We start from the raw sequence: 21,834 nt of genomic DNA, 5'->3' as shown, positions 1-21,834 counted from the left end.
TTTCTTTTACGGTCTGGTCTGTATACTCACATCGCTTTGCCGCCCTTTGTCAGTCATCCAAATTTTAGTACACCGGAAGGCCTCTTGTTTTTTTGTTTTAATCTTTAATAGAAGGATTAGTCTGGATGGTATTGCAGGACAACAGCTGAACACGGTATGATGAGCCATTTAATAGCTAGTTGACCTATGGAACTTTGATGCTGGGATTGAACATGAACCCAGCTACCGCATAAATATATACCACCCTCAAAGTCACAATCTCAGTTGGTTAAATAAGGATTAAAAACGGGGGAGCTTCAATAGTTTTTTTTAGGGCTGTAGACGCACGGGGTAAAGGGGGGCGGGGGAGGACAAACTAGGGTATAGGGGAAAAGATTTTTCTCTTCTTACTGGGGAAAGGGAAGATAAGGAAGGAGGGGGAGGGGGATGACGCAGAAAAACTCTGCCTAGTCCACACAGTACAGTCTCAAAGAAGATTCGTTCTGTCAGTAATGGACGACCAAATGGAAAAGGATGAAGGTGAGTCCCAATTGTGCCATTTGGAAAAAGTTGAAGAGCCGTAAGAAAATTATGACTTCTTGGGGTCCTGTGTGCTTCTCCTCTTCAGGTCGTTAAGATCAACTGGTTTAAAAGCTAAAGGGGGAACAGAAAGGAAAGCCATTAAACTGGTTTGCTAATGCCAAAAAGAGCGATAAATGTATTCTCCTAACTACAATTGACAGCTGTGCACTATTATGGGATTATATCAATTCAGAGGACCAATGCGCTACACCACTACCATACCAAACAGGGACAATACAGTGCGAATCTGCAGATATCCTTCAAATAAACAGCAGCCAATCCTTAATGTGTCTCCCCATATAACTCAATATAAGTAAAAGTAGTGGACAGGCGCTATCAAAAGGGTATCATTAAATTATAAAAAGTGAAATTAAACCAAATAATAAAAATCTTAATATAACATACATATATCCCAATTCATATATACCAGTGTTTCTCAACTCCGGGCCTCAGGACCCACAAACAGGCCAGGTTTGCAAGAAAACGGAAAAAAAGGTACAAGAGCTTCTTTGGGGTGTCATGCGTCCCGCGATTTTGTTTGCGCGATGTTACCGCGATTCGGCAGGCGGAAATCGCGGCAACATCGCACAGTGTTTGGGGGGCCATTGCAAATCGCGGGCAACGCACAGGCGTCCCGCGATTTGCAATGACTTCTGGATTGCGGGCAGAATCGCGGTGATTCTGCCCGCAATCTGCTACGCCCACATGTGAACATAGCCTTAAAATCTGGCCTGTTAGTGTGCCCTGAGGACCAGAGTTGAGAAACACTGATATATACACATCTAAAGTGCATAAACCTTACGGTGAATCAATGTGTGTGCAAAACATGCTGAGTGAAAAAAGATTCATGCACAAGGTGAATAACAATATATAAACCAATGCACATATAGAATACAAAATATAACAAATGATTTGGATTAGAGATCGACCGATTATCGGCAAAGCCGATATGCACTTTCCCCGATATATCAGAATCGGCCCCTGAGGTGACCGATATTGCCGATATTTTGGGAAAGTGCTGTACCGGAGTGATGGCTGCAGCTAGAGGCATCACCCCGTTACCGGCGTCCATAGCCAACGGTCGGTTGTCTTGTAATGACAACCGATGCGGCTGAGAAGCCACTCGGCTGTCAATACAAGGAGCAGGAGGGGACGTCTCTCCCCTCTAGTTGCCTTCAGCACCTCGCCCAGGTCTCCCGTCCCACCGGGAGACCCGAGCATCCTACCTGCATGGCCGCCGAAGAGAAGACCCGAACAAAGCCACATTCGGCTCTGATCGGGTCTCCATGTAAAAACCCGGAAGTGATGTCATGACCTCACTTCCGGGTTCTCTGCGCCAAATTGAAAAAGAATGACAGCATTCAAAACAGCCAAACTTGGCGTTTTGAATGCTTTTAAGTGCAGAGGAGGGGTTTGGGGTCTTTTAGAGCCCCAGATCCCTCCGCAAGAGTACCTGTGAAAAATATATATATATTTTTTTTTAAAGTCTGAAAATATCGGCCAATATCAGCCGATACCGATATCCGATGACCAAAATATCGATATTGGTATCGGCACTAAAAAGACGATCACTTATTTGGATACGTGCTCATCAAAAGTAAAAAAAAGAAGAAAAAAAGGGGGTTTATATCAGACAAACCCTAAGTGTTAATAAAGTGTCCATAGTGAATCAAAAAGTGTCCGTTAATAAAATATTCTGTTGTGAAAAAAATATATATTATTGCAATAAATAGGCATATAATATATAGAAAAGTGACATCGTGCTGAATGTCCAATTCTAACGTGCAAATTTTTGCACAATTGCACTTTTCTATATATTATATGCCTATTTATTGCAATAATATATATTTTTTTCACAACAGAATATTTTATTAATGGACACTGTTTGATGCACTATGGACACTTTATTAACCACTTGCCGACCGCCGCAAGTACATATACTGCGGCGGTCAGCCCCTCACAGGCAGAGTGACGTACCGGTACATCACTAGCCTGTGAGGCTCTGGGGAGCGAGCGCACGCCGCCGGAGGCGCGCTCCCGCTCCCGCATGGTCACGGACCCCCCCGCGCGTGTGACCGGCGGACCCGATGTCCGCCGCTCACTCAGCGATCGTCGGGGGAGAGGGAGAAAGGCAGGCGGCTTGTGTAAACAAGCTGCCTGTCATTGTCCCCTGTGTAGGAACACTGATCATACGGTTCTACTATGTAGGACCGTTGATCATTGGTCCTACAGCTCTAGCCACAGCCAATCACAGTTAGAATCACGCCCCTAGGGACACACACAGCCCCTCCCTCTCAAATAAAGTTAACCCCTTCACTGCCAGTGTATTTTTACAGTAACAGTGCATCTGTATAGCACTGATTACTGTAGAAATGTCACTGGTAACCCCAAAAGTGTCAAAAATGTCAGTCAAGGGTCCGATCTGTCCGCCGCAATGTCGCAGTCCCGCAAAAAAAAAAAATCGCAGATCGCCGCCATTACGCGTTAAAAAAAAAACAAACAACAAAAATCTTTCCCTTTGTTAGTAAACGCAATAACTTTTGCGCAAACCAATCAAAATACGCTTTTTGCGATTTTTTTTACCAAACATATGAAGCATAAAACAAATTGGCTGAAAATGTTAAAAAATTTTGATTTTTACAATTTTTTGGGGGGGAATTTCATATAAAAAAAATGTGAAAAATATTGTTATTTTTGCAAAATTGTCGCTCTTTTTTTGTTTATAGCGCAAAAAGTAAAAATCGCACAGGTGATCAAATACCGCCAAAAGAAAGCTCTGTTTGTGGGAAAAAAAGGACGTCAAATTTGTTTAGGTACAGCGTCGCACGACAGCGCAATTTTCGTTAAAGTCACGCAGTGCCGAATCGCAAAATACCCCCCGGTCTTTCAGCAGCCAAATCCTCTGGGGCTAAAGTGGTTAACACTTAGGGTTTGTCTGATATAAACCCCTTTTTTTCTTCTTTTTTTACGTTTGATGAGCACGTATCCAAATCATTTGTTATATTATATATACTCTATGTGCATTGGTTTATATATTGTTATGTACCTTGTGCATGAATCTCTTTTTTCACTCAGCATGTTTTGCACACATATTGACTCACCGTAAGGTTTATACACTTTAGATGTGTATATATCAATTGGGATATATGTATGTTATATCAAGATTTTTATTATTTGGTTTAATTTCACTTTTATAATTTAATGATACCCTTTTAATAGCGCCTGTCCACTACTTTTACTTATATTATGGGATTATATTTGCTATTTGTCTCCTTCATATAGGAAAATCATACAATACATTGTTTTAAAGAGAAGAATATTCCCATTCACATCACTTTCTACCAATAAAGCGGAAGTAAACTCAGCCGCCAGAATCCTTTTTCATCATAAGATCCTAAACCTTTAACCACTTCAATACCGGGCACTTATACCCCCTCCTTCCTGCCCAGGACAATTTTCAGCTTTCAGCGCTGTCACACTTTGAAAGACAAAAATGCGCGGTCATGCAACGCTGTACCCAAACTACATTTTTGTAATTTTGTTCACTCAACTAGAGTTTTCTTTTGGTGCCATTTAACCACCACTGAGTTTTTTGCTTTTTGCTAAAAAGAAATAAAAAAAAGACTAAATATTTTGGAAAAAAAAAAAATGTGTTTTTCTTTGTTACGGTTATAAAATTTTTCAAATAAATGTTCTTCATAAATTTAGGTAAAAATGTATTCTGCTACATTTCTTCGGTGAAAATAACCCAAATTAGGTTATTAGTATAGAATTTATAATTATTATTAGTATATTATTTAGTCTGTGTTAAAATTAACAGTTAAAAGTCCACAAACTATGGGATATATCTGAAAATTGATCAATCCTGATGTACTGACGGTCTACCTCATTTCTTGAGGCTCAAAAACGCCCCCAAATGACCCCTTTTTGGAAAGTAAACAGGCCAAGGTATTTAGTAAGAGGCAAGGCGGGTTTTTTGAAGTTGTAGTTTTTTTGTCAGTATTTTTTGGAATTTCGTCAGAATTTTTGGGAAAATAAAGAAATAAAAAAATATATATATTTTTTTTTTTAACATACTGTCACCAGTACAGTAAAGTGTTATCATATAACTGGTGTGGCGTGTTTTATTTTTTATTACTTTTTTCCTTTTTTTTAGAACACACTGACCAGAGCAATATAATGTTACCATAGTAACATTGTACTACTCTGGTGAAGAGATCAAGATTTCTTTTTTTTCACACATTTTGTTTGCTTATAGCAGTGCATTACATTGCTATAAGCAAGCATTTTACTGAATGAACCCAATTCAGTCAGTCTGTTTTGATTAGCTGTGATTGGCCAGAGCTAATCACATGGTACAAATGGGCTGTAATTGGCCCTGTCTGTACCATGTGATCACACTGACCGATCATAGCTAGCAACACAATTGTATCCAATAGATGACATGAAAGGAAGCCACCCAATGTATACAACTCTCATGTGACCTGCTGCGATTGGTCACGGCAGTCACATGGTTACAGCAGGGAACTGGTACTCTGATCGATCATCCCGCTGCTGCGCAGCCCTGCGTCATATAACCTCCAGTCAGGAAAATGAAACCACCGCCTGGCCAACAATCTGCTATTGGCCGGGCAGGAACTTGTTAAAAAGCCACCATAATGTTCATTCACCCCTTTGGGTTTGTTTTGTTGCTTTTACAACTAACTTTCTTCCTATGGCTCCCACTGCCGCCTCTCTGTCCTGTGAGGAGAGAGAGAGCGAAGAGAGCTGCTGCTCTCGGGCACAACGCTGAATCAAGATCGTGCTCAGGTAAGTATAAGGGGGTGGGGAACCGGTGTACAGGTTTATTTTACCTTAATGCAGAGAAAACCTTAAGCGCTTAGAAATACTTAAATTGCAAGTCCAGCCTAAGGCCCCTTTCACACGGGCGCACCGCCCGATGGAGTCCGTTCTGCTCAGCGGGGGATCGATCGGCCAATCCCCGCTGAGCAGGCGGATGACAGCTCCGTCTCCGCTCTGTGTGTAGAGACGGAGCTGTCAGATCCCCACTCTCCTCTATGGGGGAATCGGATGAGAACAGACCGCCTGCCTGTCCGTTCTCATCCAATCCCATCCGCCAGACGGATGGAAAATAGGGTTTCCATCCGTCCGGATTTTCGGATAGGATCGGAATCGGATAGCAGCGGGTATCAGGGGAGATGTCTCCGCTAACACCCGCTGCCCCATAGGGATGCATAGAGCATCCGATCAGGTCTGTCTGAAAGACTGACAGGCGGATGGGATCGCCTGTGTGAAAGGGGCCTAGCACTAAACTCCCTGTATCTACAGACATCAACGATCGAACACTAACCTATCTAACCGTGTAAAGAAGAAATCAGTATACATACACTTTTTTTTAAGCCAATCCGACCCAGTCTCCAGCGTAGAAGCTCTGCAGAGGACACGGCCGGCAATGGCTGGGAAATGAATGGGCAGTGACATAACCCATAGACTTATTATGGGGCTTCCGTTGTCGGTGTCCTCTGCATCGGCCTACACAGCGAAGCCGCGGCTGACAGCTCAGCGTGGGATTGGGTCGAATCGGCTTTAAAAAAGGTATGTATACTGATTTCTTCTTTAACGGGCTAGATAGGTTAGGGTTAGATCGTGGATGTCTGTAGATGCAGAGATTTTAGTGTTAAGCCTCGTACATACGCACCGATAGTTGGCCGTGAATTTTCGGCCAACGTCCGATCGGCCGATTGTTGGCTTGTTAGTATGATGCTTCCGACAACCGACTGCGACTTTTCGGCCGAATAAAATCTGGTGTGCATGCTATAAAATTTTTGTTGGCCGTCAACAGAACGGCCGATTGTTCGTCAGTCAGTACAGATTTCGGCAGACAAAAATCTGATGAGCAAGACTGGGCATGCTCAGAGAAGAAAAAACACACGGAAAGTAAACCAGCACATGACATCACTTCTGAAGTTGTTTTTTGTTGGCCAACAAAAGTCCAGTGCAAGTCTAGAGCACATTTCAACCAACACAACACTGGACAAAAGACGGCTGATCAATCGGCCAACAATCGGTGCGTGTGTACGAGGCTTTAGGCTGGACGTCTCCTTAAACACAGGCCCAGCATTGGGTGGACTGGAATACTTTTAAAAAGAAAATCATAAACCAGCAGGACCAAGCTAATTATTCCAAAGTTAAGATTAGCATATAACTGCTGATACCGGTATCTCTAGATCAGTGTTTCTCAACTCCGGTCCTCAGGGCACACTAACAGGCCAGGTTTGCAAGAAAACTGAACTACATCACAGGTGATATCATTTGCTGCTCAGTGATTGCAGTATTCTAGTCTGCATCTCCCCAAGGTAATACTTAAAGCGGAGTTCCACCAAAAAGTGCAACTTCCGCTCTTTTTTTTTTCTCCCCCTCCTCCGTTGCCACATTTGGCACCTTTCAGAGGGGAGGGGGGAACGGGTACCTGTTTTTGACAGGTACCCTTCCCCACCTCCGGGATAAGGCGCCGCGCGGCCGTCCCTCGGATGTTCGGCCCCCTCCTCCGCCGCCGCGCCAATAGGAATGCGCAGCGCACTTCGTGCATGCGCATTACGGACTCGCCCATGAAGCCGCAAGTCTTCACTGCCGGGTTCCCTCACCAGCAATGGCAGCGACAGCACCTGACAGTCGATGGAAACATCGGCTGCAGTGCCGACATCACTGGACTCCAGGACAGGTAAGTGTCCTAATATTAGAAGTCAGCAGCTGCAGTATGAGTACAGTATGTGTAGCTGATGTATGCTCTTGTAGGCTTTCTAAAAAATGTGCCACATCCCTAATTGATAAACCAAAAATTGTGGTTTCTGTGGTGGGACTTTTGAGGCACAACACAAGAAATTTGTTAACTGAAAATGTTATGAAAATACTGAAAATTTTATTGACATACAAAATATACAAGAAATATCAACATTAAAAGCATAAGCAAGCATACAAATATACACAGTGTCAGACTCAACCACCCAATCCAAAGTCGATTCCCGGCACGTTTCGAAGTCACTGCCTCTTCATCAGGGGTGACTTTGGATGGTTTTATGGTTGACTGCACATAGGTGATGAATGCTTGCTTGGATAAAAACAGGATAAATTGGAGTGCCATGAGGCCATAAGGTGGAACCCATACAGGTTAGTGTTGCCAAAATGGTTAATGGATAATACGTCTCCTATATTCGGAACAGCTGGAGTCCAAATGGCTAAACAAACCAGCCGAGACAGAACTGTGCAATTCGGATATCAGCATGGACAGCAGAAAAAATGTGAAATGTGTGTATCACCGATTTTCCGATGGCAGGCTGTGCAGTATGTGTAGCTGCTGACTTTTAATTTTTGGAGGGGGAGGCGGTACTCCGCTTTAAAATTTGGCATGTTAGTGAGCCCTGAGGACCGGAGTTGAGAAACACTGATCTAGATCAGTGGTCCTCAACTCCAGTCCTCAGGGCCCACTAACAGGCCAGATTTTAAGTATTACCTTGGGGAGATGCAGACTAGAGTACTGCAATCACTGAGCAGCAAATTATATCACCTGTGATGTATTTCAGTTATCTTGCAAACCTGGCCTGTTAGTGGGCCCTGAGGACCAGGGTTGAGGACCACTGACCTAGATCATATTCTGACACATGGTTTTTGCTGAAAGTTACCTCTGCTTGTGCAATTGTTTTATCATATGGTCAGAATGTACTGGGCAGGTTTACGTAAGCAAGACAGAAGGGCTGCTGATTTGCTCTAACTGCCTAATCACCATTATGCCAAAAAATGTAAACCCCAGGAGAGGAGCCTGGCTGTAAGGTGTACCAGCATGAAGAGAACTCTGTGCCATCCCTCTGCTGTATGCAGGACTTCTCTGACGCTGCACCTTTACACTAGAAGCCATCTCTGATTTTATTACACCATCTGTGAACAAGAAAATACTCCTTAAAAACAAACCCTTTTGAAGCCGGTCACAGTCCCCTGTTATCGGTTACTTCAGCCACTCCACATACCATACAATGGACACACCATTCCATTCTCTCCACACAACCCGTTTATTGGTTACACATCTTTATTATCAGTCTTCCTTTTAGATGTCCTCGATTTACTTCTTTAGGACCGCTCATTTTTTCTGATATCTAATAAAACACTTATAAATATCCCTTATGTCAAAGAATAGATAGGCTGCCATTGCTGACCTTTTTTTGAACATGCTAGTTGCCAGGCTGTCTGGTTCTAAAGCTTTGAGTCACTGACCTGAAACAATAGGGCAAATAGTTAATAACAGAAATCAGAACTTCTGATCTGCATACTCGGAGGGCGAGTGACTCAGGAAATACTGAACAAGATCAGGCATCACTAAATGGCGGACCGCGATCTGGATCCGGACTGAGTCACTGTCCCATCAAGAGTGTCACAGTCATGCCACTTAAGAGTCAGTTCTTTCCCCCAGGAAAGGCTGTCATTTTCACAGAGCAGACATCGGGAGGCTGTACAGTTCCGCACGGAAGGCAGGAGTTTCCCAACCTAATTTTTTTAAGTTAACCAGTGAGTGCTTGGATGCTAAGGTGGGGGGGGGGGTTAAGGAATCCACTGTGAAGGATGGACAGCAGGGGGTGATGTGAACGGTGGCTAAGAACGCTACTGTGAGGGAAGAACTGTGATGTGAAGGGGGGCTGAGGACACATGCAAAAACAAGTTTGCGATTTAAAATGAGGGACCAGTGATGTGGAGGATCTGAGTCTTCGCACAAACATGCAATTTGGACCTCTGCTAGAAGAAAATTTTACTAACTGGACCTCTGTGAATTTTAATGCTATACCCCTAAACTAGAATAATGTGATAGCTACAAACTAGAATTTTCAGACTTCAATTTACAATAGCAGCTCCTATATTTCTTTAAAGACCCTTAGCACATTTTTAACGTGCAATCGTATATAGTATGTCACAAAAGTGAGTACACCCCTCACATTTTTTTAAATATTTTATTATATATTTTCATGTGACATCAATGCAGAAATGACACTTTGCTACAATGTAAAGTAGTGAGTGTACAGCTTGTATAACAGTGTAAATTTGCTGTCCCCTCAAAATAACTCAACACACAGCCATTAATGTCTAAACTGCTGGCAAAAAAAGAGAGTACACCCCTAAGTGAAAATGTCCAACTTGGGCCCAATTAGCCATTTTCCCTCCCCGATGTCATGTGACTCGTTAGTGTTACAAGGTCTCAGGCATGAATGGGGAGCAGGTTTGTTAAATTTGGTTTCATCTCTATCACTCTCTCAATACTGGTCACTGGAAGTTCAACATGGCACCTCATGGCAAAGAACTCTCTGAGGATCTGAAAAAAAGAATTGTTGCTCTACATAAAGATGGCCTAGAGTAAAAGATGATTGCCAAGACCCTGAAACTGAACTGCAGAACGGTGGCCAAGACCATACAGCGGTTTAACAGGACAGGTTCCTCTCAGAACAGGCCTCGCTATGGTCAACCAAAGATGCTGAGTACACGTGCTCAGCGTCATATCCAGAGGTTGTCTTTGGGAAATAGACGTAGGAGTGCTGCCAGCGTTGCTGCAGAGGTTGAAGGGGTGGGGGGTCAGTCTGTCAGTGCTCAGACCATACACCGCACACTGCATCAAATTGGTCTGCATGGCTGTCATCCCAGAAGGAAGCCTCTTCTAAAGATGATGCACAAGAAAGCCCACAAACAGTTTGCTGAAGACAAGCAGACTAAGGACATGGATTACTGGAACCGTGTCCTGTGGTCTGATGAGACCAAGATAAACCTATTTGGTTCAGATGGTGTCAAGCGTGTGTGGCAGCAACCAGGTGAGGAGTACAAAGACAAGTGTGTCTTGCCTACAGTCAAGCATTGTGGTGGGAGTGTCATGGTCTGGGGCTGCATGAGTGCTGCCGGCACTGGGGAGCTACAGTTCATTGAGTGAACCATGAATGTCAACACGTACTGTGACATACTGAAACAGAGCATGATCCCCTACCTTTGGAGACTGGGCCGCAGGGCAGTATTCCAACATGATAACGACCCCAAACACACCTCCAAGATGACCATTGGCTTGCTAAAGAAGCTGAGGGTAAAGGTGGTGGACTGGCCAAGCATGTCTCCAGACCTAAACCCTATTGAGCATCTGTGGGCCATCCTAAAACGGAAGGTGGAGGAGCGCAAGATCTCTAACATCCACCAGCTCCGTGATGTCATCATGGAGGAGTGGAAGAGGACTCCAGTGGCAACCTGTGAAGCTCTGGTGACCTCCATGCCCAAGAGGGTTAAGGCAGTGCTGGAAAATAATGGTGGCCACACAAAATATTCACACTTTGTGCTCAATGTGGACATTTTCACTTAGGGGTGTACTCACTTTTGTTGCCAGCGGTTTAGACATTAATGGCTGTGTGTTGAGTTATTTTGATGGGACAGTAAATTTACACTGTTATACAAGCTGTACACTCACTACTTTACATTGTAGCAAAGTGTCATTTCTTCAGTGTTGTCACATGAAAAGATAGAATAAAATATTTACAAAAATGTCAGGGGTGTACTTACTTTTGTGAGATACTGTAACTACCTATATGCAGGTCGGGGCTACATAAAATATGACTTAGGATGTCATGAACTAGCAGGACTTACATTTCAAGTTGTTGCTTGGCTGCTTCTCCACGTACTCTTCCACAAATCCACGGTCCCCACCAGACACTTGGTTCCTCAGGTCCCGCTCCACACTCTGCCATGCTGATGAAGAATGAGAACATAAAGCAATGTGTGACTGGCCATCACATAATAACCAAAAAGAGGCAACTTTCTGAGCCAGACAGGGTGTAATGAGCACTTTGCAGCAGTTTTAAAGAAATCCTGCTAAATACACCAGGACCATTCATTTACTTTGCCTCACCCACAACAGGAAATAGTTTCAAAGCTAAATGGATTAAGTCCCACAGATAAAGACACATCAGATGTGGCCCATGTGCACAAATCCAGGGTTACCTATATTGTCTCCATGGAGACCGTTATGGTAATTGGTCATTCCTGAGTCACTGATCACACGATCTGCTGGAGTGGCTTTAAAGTGATTGTAAAATCAATTTTTTCTTTTTTTTAATAGCAAACATGTCATACTTACCTCCTCTGTGCAGTTTGTTTTCCACAGAGCAGCCCGGATCCTCCTCTTCTTGGGTCCCTCTTCGCTGCTCCTGGCCCCTCCCTCCTGTCCAGTGCCCCCACAGCAAACAGCTTGCTATGGGGGCAGCCGAGCCAAGCTGCAGCTCTGTCTTTCCATTCAGACACAGAGCTGCTGTTCGGCCCCACCCCCTTTCTCCTAATCGGCTGACTTTGATTGACAGCCACGAGAGCCAATGGTGCCGCTGCTGTGTCTCAGCCAATCAGGGGAGAAAGTCCCGGGTGGCCGAGGGACTCGTGGACATCGCTGGATAGAGATCGGGCTCAGGTAAGAATTGGGGGTGGGGTGGGCTGCTACAAACAGAAGGCTTTTTATATTAATGCATAAAATGCACCTTCTGCAGGACAGATCGGACACCTGACACTTTTGTGGGGGCTAAAAATATGCACTGATACTGTACTAACAACACTGGCAAGGAAGGGGTTAACTTCCCAGTTTTTACTGACTTTGCAAGATGGTGAGCTGGTAAGTGTGTGTGTGTATATACACACACACATCACACATACATACACACATGTATATACACACACACACATATATATATATATATATATATATATATATATATATATATATACATACACACACACACACACACATACTAGCACCGTCCGTGAAATCCGGATGGATGGAAAGCCTATTTTCCATCCGTCCCGGGGATCGGATGAGAGTGAACAGGCGGTCCGCTCTCATCCGATTCCACCATAGAGATGCACAGGGCTCTGACACCTCCCTCTCCGCACACAGAGCGGAGAGGGAGCGGTCACCTGCTTGCTCAGCAGGGATCCGTTTATCGATCCCCCGCTGAGCAGCACGGATCCGCTTACGGAGGCGGACCGTGTGAAAAAAGCCTAAGTGATTTCTTGATTCAACAGGTCTGGAAAGTGAAATTTAACTCAGCTGTCCACAAAATGTGATTAATCACAGTTCATTCATGATTTCACAAGAGGGGAATTAGGTTTTCCCATAGGGCCTGGCAGGTTTGGGCAGCTTTTTTTCCCCTTAATAAATGAAAAAAGAATTTAAAAACTGCATTTTGTATTTACTGGGGTTGTCTTTGTGTAACATTAAAATTAGTTTGATGATCTAAATCATTTAAGTGTGACAAATATGCAAACAAATAAAAAAGTAGGAAGGGGGCAAATACTTTTTCATAGCACTGTGTGTGTGTGTGTATATATATATATATATATATATATATATATATATATATATATATATATATATATATATATATATATATATATATATATATATATACACACACATATACACATATACATATACAAACACACACACACACACACACACACACAAATGCTTTTTTTTTTTTTTTGCTTTTTTTTTTTAATGATCACAAAAATCTCTGTTTTCAGCTTAGAGAGGTGAGGGTGGAGAAACAGCAGTACACCAATCTTCCTAGTGACTGGCAGTGCAGCGGGGTGTCAGCACAAATCTTAGATGCAAGATAGATGCAAGACAGGGTTTCTCAACTCCGGTCCTCAGGGCACACTAACAATCCAGGTTTGCAAGAAAACTGAAATACATCACAGGTGATATCATTTGCTGCTCAGTGATTGCAGTATTCTAGTCTGCTTCTCCCCAAGGTAATACTTAAAATCTGGCCTGTTAGTGGGCCCTGAGGACCGGAGGACCGGAGTTGAGAAACACTGATGTAAGACATACAGAGTGTGTCTCAGCCCCGCCCTCCACTTCTCATCACTGGCTCTGATTGACAGCGGGGGGAGGCAATGGCTACTGCTGCTGTTTTTTAGGCAATGAGGAGCATGAGAGCTTCGGCTCTTGTGCACATCGCTGGATCAAGATCAGTTCAGGTATGTATTTAGCGGGAAGCTGCTTCCAGGAGGTTTTTTTTTTAACTTAATGCATAGAATGCAGTAAGATAAAAAAACCTTCTGCCATTAGAACCATTTTAAGAGTAAAAAGTGACAAGTTCCCATTAATGAGCTTTCTCACCTTCATAAATGAAACGTACATTCTCCTCATGAGCTGGTGTGAATATCTCGCTGCTGCTTGGAGAGCGTGTGCTGCTTGTGGGGCGCTTGCCGTTATAAACTACACGGGACACCGGAGAGCTATTTAAAAAAAAAAAACAAAAGAAAAAAAAAACTTTTTTAGACACTGTCAAGCAGCATAACCACTCCACTCCACTCCACTCCACTCCACTCCACTCCACTCCACTCCACTCCACTCCACTCCACTCCACTCCACTAACCATATGGCACAACTTTTGTTTTCAACCAGCTGTTAAAAGGAAATCTGTCTCTTTAACCATTCAGGGTGACAGGTTCTCTTGATAGAAATGAACACTTTCTTCAAATGTCTTGTCAGAAAGACAAGTAAGGACCCCCCTTCACTGGATCATCTTCAAGACCCCGGACCACTTTCAGCTAGTACACAGGTGTCAAACACAGGGCCCGCGAGCCGAATGCGCCCCCCCCAGGTCCATTTCATGTGGCCCTCGCACCTCTCCTGCAGCTGCGGCACCCGCCTTGTCTCTGTAGTCGGCAACAGAGAGGACAGAACTCCTTTACCAGATCCTGCACTCCTCTGTGCAGCTGCAGAAAGGCTCGTCTTTGCCCCCCCCATCCTTCTCAGCAGTCTGCAGCAGAGAGGAGGGCAGAACCCCTACACATTCTGCACCTCTCTGTGCAGCCGCAACACCACCTTGCCTTTGCCTCCCCTGGTCTCAGCATTCAGTAGACTCTAGAAGCGGACTCCAGCCCTCCTCTGGTTCTTCCCAGATCCACTCGCATCTTCTTCTGGGCAGCAGCACAAGGTAAGGGTGTGCATTGTGATGTAAGGAAGGTTAGGTGACGCTTGAATTCTGATGGTGGGGGGGGGGATCCTAACTAGGGATCGACCGATTATCGGCAAAGCCGATATATCAAGAGGGGATCTGCACTTTCCCCGATATATCCAAATCGGCCCCGGAGGTTACCGATATTGCCAATATTTCGGGAAAGTGCTGTACCGGAGTGATGGCTGCAGCTAGAGGCATCACCCATAGCCGATGGATGGCTGTCTTGTAATGACAACCGATGCGAAGCCGCTCGCCTGTCATTACAAGGAGCGGGAGCCCCTTCCGCGGCTTGCCCGGGTCTCCCATACCATGGGGAGACCCAGGCAACCAGCCTGCACGGCCGCTGAAGACCCGTTTAAAGCCACATTTGGCTCTGATTGGGTCTCCATGTAAAAACCCAGAAGTGATGTCATGACATCACTTCCGGGTTCTCTGCGCCAAATTAAAAAAAAAATGACAGCATTCAAAACAGCCAAACTTGGCGTTTTTAATGCTTTTAAGTGCAGAGGAGGGGTTTGGGGTCTTTTTTAGCCCCCAGATCCCTCCACAAGAGTACCTGTCAAGCAAAAGAAAATATCAAAATATCGGTATCGGCTAGGCCTGCACGATATTGGAAAAAAAATATATTGCAATTTTTTTTTTCAATGAAATATATTGCGATATTGAGAATGGATGGAAATCATGAAGTATTGCAGCAGGTCATGCAGACAGCAGTGGGATGACAGTATGAATGGAGGAGAATGAAAGGAAGGCAGTAGTTGCCCCCATTGTGTCCAGTGAGACCAGTGACTGCAGATCAATGGGAGGCTCCAGCCACCCAGCAAGCTGCTCTTCTCAATGGAACACCCTCCATGCACCCCGCACCGAGTATTAGCAGTCTCCCCACATAGCTGTCACGCCCATAAGCTGGTTGAGTGTCTCCCCAGCATCCCCTGCAGTGTGTACTGTTCGTGTTCTCCAGCACAGCCATTCCTAGCATAGGGAGGGTCTCTCTCACCTGAGCATGCCGGGTCCCTCATGAATCCTGCCCAGGCTCCTCATACGCGGAGATCTATTTGAACTGTCTCTGCGTGCTGCAGCCTGCAGGTGACATCATCCCCCTCCGGTGTGATAGGACACCGCTGGAGCTGTCTGTCTGTGTGCAGGGGCAGCTGATAAGGCGCAAGGGATGCCGGGAGATGTAGTCTTTGTAGGCGCCAACCAGTGGAGGAACAGGGGAGCGAAGAACTACTGTGCGGAGCTTATCTATGGGCAGAGAATGGAGCTTCACGGAGCATGGGACGGATGTAATCACTGTGAGTCCTCCTCCTCCTCCTCCTGCCGAGTCCCGACTTCTCCCTGCCTCCGTGCCTATACTAAATATCGTGTCTTCGGCCACGCCCGCAGAACGATAGTCGATATATCGACTATCGTTCAGCCCTAGTATCGGCAATGAAAAACGATATCAGTCGATCACTAATCTTAACATCTCATGAAAAGGTGAAAGGGGGGGTGGGGTGCTCTGGACATCTAATCTTACAGATATAACCGGCCCTTTGAGGGCAACCATAATGCTGATGAAATGGAGTCTGACACCTCTAAACTAGGACATGCAGTTAAATAATGAATACCAACAAAAATCTGGCAACACCGTTCATACAACGCATTCATATTCTCACCTGGTCATTGCTGGTCTGTCAGAGGAATGCCAGGAAAACGATTGTCCTGGAAAGTCTAACAGGAGAACCTAAGAAGAGAGACAGAGAGTCAGACACTTAGCAGAGTCCATACATAGCATAGAAAAAGGTGGCCGGCCCATTCATACACACAGCATTGTGGGAAGGCAAAGACATATCAAGTGTTCCCAAACTGCAATGCTTGAGGCCGGTGCCTGCCAAATCCTGGAAGAAGAACCTAGAGATCCCTGAGAAACCCGAGACACGTCACGCTGGTATGAGAGGCTGTGTAAGAGGAGACCAAAACATTGAGGAGTGTGTGGGGCGGATCAGACAGATCACTGCGTGCAGCTGGTTTAGGGGGTGGGGAAAGAATTGAAGGGCGCTACAGAAAAGTTTAGGAGGTGACATCACTAATTTATAAGTTTACACCCCCAAATGTCAGGTCAGTGCATGCTGCAGCAAACAAGGCTGTCACCCCCAAATGTCAGGTCAGTGCATGCTGCAGCAAACAAGGCCGTCACCCCCAAATGTCAGGTCGGTTCATGCTGCAGCAAACAAGGCTGTCACCCCCAAATGTCAGGTCAGTGCATGCTGCAGCAAACAAGGCTGTCACCCCCAAATGTCAGGTCAGTGCATGCTGCAGCAAACAAGGCTGTCACCCCCAAATGTCAGGTCGGTTCATGCTGCAGCAAACAAGGCTGTCACCCCCCAAATGTCAGGTCAGTGCATGCTGCAGCATACAAGGCTGTCACCCTCAAATGTCAGGTCAGTGCATGCTGCAGCAAACAAGGCTGTCACCCCCCAAATGTCAGGTCAGTGCATGCTGCAGCCAGAGATGTATAGTAACGAAGTAGAACTACTTAAGTACTGTACTTAAGTACCGAAATGCGGTATCTGTACTTTCCTAGAGTAGATTTTTTTTCTCCTACTTCTACTTTTACTTCACTACATTTTTTCGATGATTTCGATACTTCTACTCAAGTATTTTTTTTTTTGCGCTGCATAGTTACTCGTTACTTTGAAAAAAAATTACCACTGCCAGAACAGTAGATGGCAGGTTTCATGAAGTTCAAAAAATTGTGTATAATGTCATTTGTAAATCAGCGCATACGAAAATAAAGGCTGTGTATAATAAAAGCTGCTATACCAAATCTTTCCAATAAAAAGAAAATATGAAACAAACAAATAAATGGTGCTACAGCGCTTAAAGTGCATCAAGAAACTACTAACAAACACAGGTTAATCATTTGAAATAATAAAAACAATATGATGTTCAAACTTTTGACTTATTTCTTTAATAACTACATAACACAGTACTTGTACTTCTACTTTCAGTACTTGAGTAGAATTTTTTTTTTCAAAACTACTGGTACTTTTTACTTTTAGTACTTAAGTAGCAAATTTTTTGAAAAAACTACTTGCAATACTTAAGTAAAAAAAATGTTGAATACTTTAGTACTTCTACTTAAGTAACTTTTTCTGCGAGCACTTCCACTTCTACTCAAGTAATTTTTTGATCGAGCACTTGTACTTTTACTCAAGTAGAAATTTCGAGTACTTTATACAAGTCTGGCTGCAGCAAACAAGGCTGTCACCCCCCAAATGTCAGGTCAGTGCATGCTGCAGCAAACAAGGCTGTCACCCCCAAATGTCAGGTCAGTGCATGCTGCAGCAAACAAGGCCGTCACCCCCAAATGTCAGGTCGGTTCATGCTGCAGCAAACAAGGCTGTCACCCCCCAAATGTCAGGTCAGTGCATGCTGCAGCAAACAAGGCTGTCACCCCCAAATGTCAGGTCAGTGCATGCTGCAGCAAACAAGGCCGTCACCCCCAAATGTCAGGTCGGTTCATGCTGCAGCAAACAAGGCTGTCACCCCCCAAATGTCAGGTCAGTGCATGCTGCAGCAAACAAGGCTGTCACCCTCAAATGTCAGGTCAGTGCATGCTGCAGCAAACAAGGCTGTCACCCCCAAATGCCAGGTCAGTGCATGCTGCAGCAAACAAGGCTGTCACCCCCAAATGTCAGGTCCCTGCATGCTTCAGCAAACAAGGCTGTCACCCCCAAATGTCAGGTCAGTGCATGCTGCGGCAAACAAGGCTGTCATACTGCTTTCAGCCCTCAAGGTGGCACTCCAGACAAAAGGTCTTTTTTAATTTTAGGTACAGTAATAGAGAGCAAGTAAAGGAGTTAGTAAGGTCACATGACCGCTGATGGCTCAGTTCTCAGTCCACTCTGAGCAGAGAGCTGGGACTGTCATAGTTGGTAACTTCATAATCCTATAGATCAGTGATGGTGAACCTCGGCACTACATTTCCCATGATGCTCCACTACACTGCAGGGTGCATGAGCATCATGGGAAATGTGGTTCCAAAACATCTGGGGTGCCAAGGTTTGCCGTCACTGCTATAGTGTAATGCCATTAACACCTATGGTCTGCATACAAAGCTTATTTAACCACTTGCTGACCAGCCCACATAGTTTTACCGCGGCAGATCAGCTCTGTCCCGTGAAACGATGTACCTGTACATCGCTGTGGGGGTATGCGCCAATTGGCTACATGGGGAGCCAATCAGCGGGTCCGGCGGCTGCCATGTCCACTGGGCACCCGCGATTGCTCCCTGTGGAGACAGAACGGCGGTCTGCCGCTCTAAACATGGCAGACCGCTGTTCTGTCAGTAATGAACACAGGGATCCCATGTTCCTCTTATTTAGGAACACAGGTCTCTGTCATTCATGCAGCAGTCCCATCCCCTCACACAGTTAGAAAGCACTCCCTAGGGACACATTTAACCCTTTGATCACGGCCTCCCGCGATCATCAGCAAAACTGACAGGAGAGCCATCTGGAATGTAAACAATGTAAGGCGGCTCTCCTGTCAGAGAGCCAGGGAAAGATCATGTGATTCAGCTAAGCTAAATCACAGATCTCTCTCCGCCTCTGTTCAATGCATCCTCCCCACAGTTAGAAAGCACTCCCTAGGGACACATTTAACCCTTTGATTGCCCCTGGCATTAACCCCTTTTCTGCCAGTGTCATTAGTACAGTGACAGTGCATATTTTTAGCACTGACTATGTAGGACCGTTGATCTCTGTTCTTACACCAGTAGCCATGTCCAATCAGTTAGAAGCACGCCCCTAGGGACATACTTAACCCCTCCCTCTCCAATAAAGTTAACCCCTTCCCTGCCAGTGTCATTATTACAGTGACAGTGCATATATTTAGCACTGATTACTGTAGTAATGTCACTGGTAACCCCAAGAGTGTCAAAAATGTCAGTTAGGGGTCCGATCTGTCCGCCGCAATGTCGCAGTCCTGCTAAAAATTGACGATCGCCGCCATTACTCGTAAAAATAAATGAAAATTATATAAATCTTTCCCCTAGTTTGTAGACGCAATACATTTTATGCAAATCAATCAATATACACTTATTTACCAAAAATATGTAGCAGAATACAAATAAGTCTAAAATTATGAAAAAATTTGATTTTTTTATTTTTTTTAATTGGGAATGTTATATAGCAGAAAGTGAAAATATTGTTTTTTTTTTTTTTCAGAATTGTTGCTATTTTTTTGTTGATAGTTTTAAAAAAATAAAAAAAAGTGCCGGAGCGGATCGCAATGCGGTCCGCTCCGTGTAAAAGAGCCCTAAGTGTATTTTGATTGGTTTGCGCAAAAGTTATGAAATCTACAAACGAGGGGAAAGATTTATGCTATTTTTATTTTTATACTAGTAATGGCGGCGATCTGCGATTTTTAGCAGGACTGGGACTTTGCGGCGGACAGATCGGACCCCTAACTGACATTTTTGACACTTTTGGGGGGACCAGTGACATTACTACAGTAATCACTAAAATTACTACAGTAATGCTAAAAATATGCACTGTCACTGTAATGACACTGGCAGGGAAGGGGTTAACTCAGGGGAGATCAAAAGGTTAAACGTATGCCTAGGGGGTGTTTTCTAACTGTGAAGGGGAGGGGCTTGTGGAAATCAACACAGAGACCTGTGATCCTAAAATAGGAGGATCACAGGCGCTCTGTGATCATTTCAGAGAGAACAACGGTCTCCTGTGTTTATTTATTTTTTACTAGTAATGGCGGCGATCGTCGTTTTGTCGCGGGACTGCGACATTGCGGCGGACAGATCGGACCCCTAACTGACATTTTTGACACTTTTGGGGGGGACCAGTGACATTACTACAGTAATCAGTGCTAAAAATTATTATTATTATACGGGATTTATATAGCGCCAACAGTTTGTGCTGTGTTTACAACAGCTGACCGGTGTTCTCTCTCCGCGGTGCGCAATCGCGGCCGCCGGCCTCCGTGAATCCGCTTCCCCACTGGCTAATGGTGGCGCGCGCCCTCAGGAGCGCTCCGGCGTTCGCGTAGCCGAGCCAGCTTGCCTCAGTATTATCTGCGTCGGGCGGTCGGCAAGTGGTGAATTGAATACCCCTGTAATACAGGATAAATGGAGCACAGACAGTCTGCGCAGCGCTTTACACCATGCAGCTCCAATCCAGGAGGAATCATTTCCAGGGAGGAGGCGCTGACCCCAGAAACGAGGGCCGGGTGACGGCTCTTCTCATCCATCACCCCCAACAAAGGTTTTCCAAACTACAGGACACGTGATGCCGTTGCCCTTAGCAACCAGACTCCATTTCTCCAGCAGTCTCTTAGTGGTTGCTATGGAGATCAGCAGCACAACAGCTCCAGTTCCTCCCCCCACGGACTAAACCATTTGGCTATGCTGTCCATAGCAACCAATCAGGAGTCCGCTGTGGGGAAGCTGGACCAGTGATGTGGCTGGTTGCCAGGGACAACAGCCCACAGAGGGCCCACAAAACACTGAGAGAGCTAATAAGGCCTCTATATACACACATAACCCACCCCAAGGCCCCCATTTCCCCGCCCACACATACTACCGAGCACCACTAGGGAATCCCAGGCGACTAGGCAAACGCCATCTTCCGGTTTACAGGCCGCTACTTCCGGCGCCTTACCACTGTTGCTGTTTCTCCGGTTCCCAGCTGGCAGGCCCGGAGAGGAAGTGACGTCACCTCAGGCGCGCCCACGGCACAGGCCGTGCGTGCGTGCGAGCGCGCTCCCAGCGAGCCGCGGCGTGGGAAACGACGTTGACGTCTGGCAAAGGGAGGGCGCGTGAGAGGGAGCATGGGGGCGTGGTCATATAGTGCCAGTCGTCACTGTGGAGATGGATGACTGTGACAACTAGAGTCAACTTGTATGATATTTCCCTGCTGGTGACACACACAAGGGTCAGGATATATTTTCATCTACGTGTAGTTTATACAAGGGAATATTTATTTTTATTAAATGTTGATAAATAAAATAAAATAAAAATTGTTTGATAAAAAAACAAAAAATGGAATTGTTTACTTCCAGTGTTTTTTTCTTTCCATAAACTGATTTTTATGGAACTTGTTAAGCACATGTGACCTCTACAGGAAGAGTCATTTCCCTACACAGCCATACATGTCATTTCCCTCTCCGTTTACTGGAGTTTCCTATTACCGTCTGTGCTGGCCCAGCTCCACTGCCCCCGACCTCCCTTCCTGACCTTTAATGT

General features: G+C 45.1%; 1 protein-coding gene across 3 annotated transcripts; it reads right to left on the bottom strand.

Annotated features, from left to right (window-relative positions):
• Window positions 1-351: 351 nt before the first annotated feature.
• Window positions 352-21,320, bottom strand: MCRIP1 (MAPK regulated corepressor interacting protein 1). Of its 3 annotated transcripts, none has more exons than XM_082272712.1 (5): window positions 21,251-21,320; window positions 16,247-16,314; window positions 13,742-13,860; window positions 11,218-11,319; window positions 352-633 (listed from the first exon to the last, which is right to left on the bottom strand). In XM_082272712.1, exons 2-5 carry the CDS (start codon window positions 16,252-16,254, stop codon window positions 569-571), a joined length of 294 nt encoding a protein of 97 aa, XP_082128838.1. In that variant the 5' UTR covers window positions 16,255-16,314; window positions 21,251-21,320; the 3' UTR covers window positions 352-568. The 3 variants fall into 3 exon arrangements, with proteins under 3 accessions (XP_082128838.1, XP_082128839.1, XP_082128840.1); XM_082272713.1 differs by having other exon boundaries at window positions 21,173-21,303; XM_082272714.1 differs by having other exon boundaries at window positions 21,170-21,269.
• Between the last annotated feature and the right edge of the window lie 514 nt (window positions 21,321-21,834).

The sequence above is a fragment of the Pelophylax lessonae genome (assembly GCF_965119305.1).
Source record: "Pelophylax lessonae genome assembly, chromosome: 11".
In the NCBI taxonomy this organism is placed as follows: Eukaryota; Metazoa; Chordata; class Amphibia; order Anura; family Ranidae; genus Pelophylax; species Pelophylax lessonae.
This window is presented reverse-complemented; position numbering and strand designations above follow the sequence as displayed.

Bases quoted from the DNA above. Each gene is read 5' to 3' on its own strand.
- MCRIP1 (XM_082272712.1), bottom strand. The intron at 11,320-13,741 runs GTGAGAAAGCTC...ATTCTTCATCAG, and splicing joins TGTACGTTTCATTTATGAAG to CATGGCAGAGTGTGGAGCGG. The intron at 634-11,217 runs GTAAGTCCTGCT...TTCCCCCTTTAG, and splicing joins GCCAAGCAACAACTTGAAAT to CTTTTAAACCAGTTGATCTT.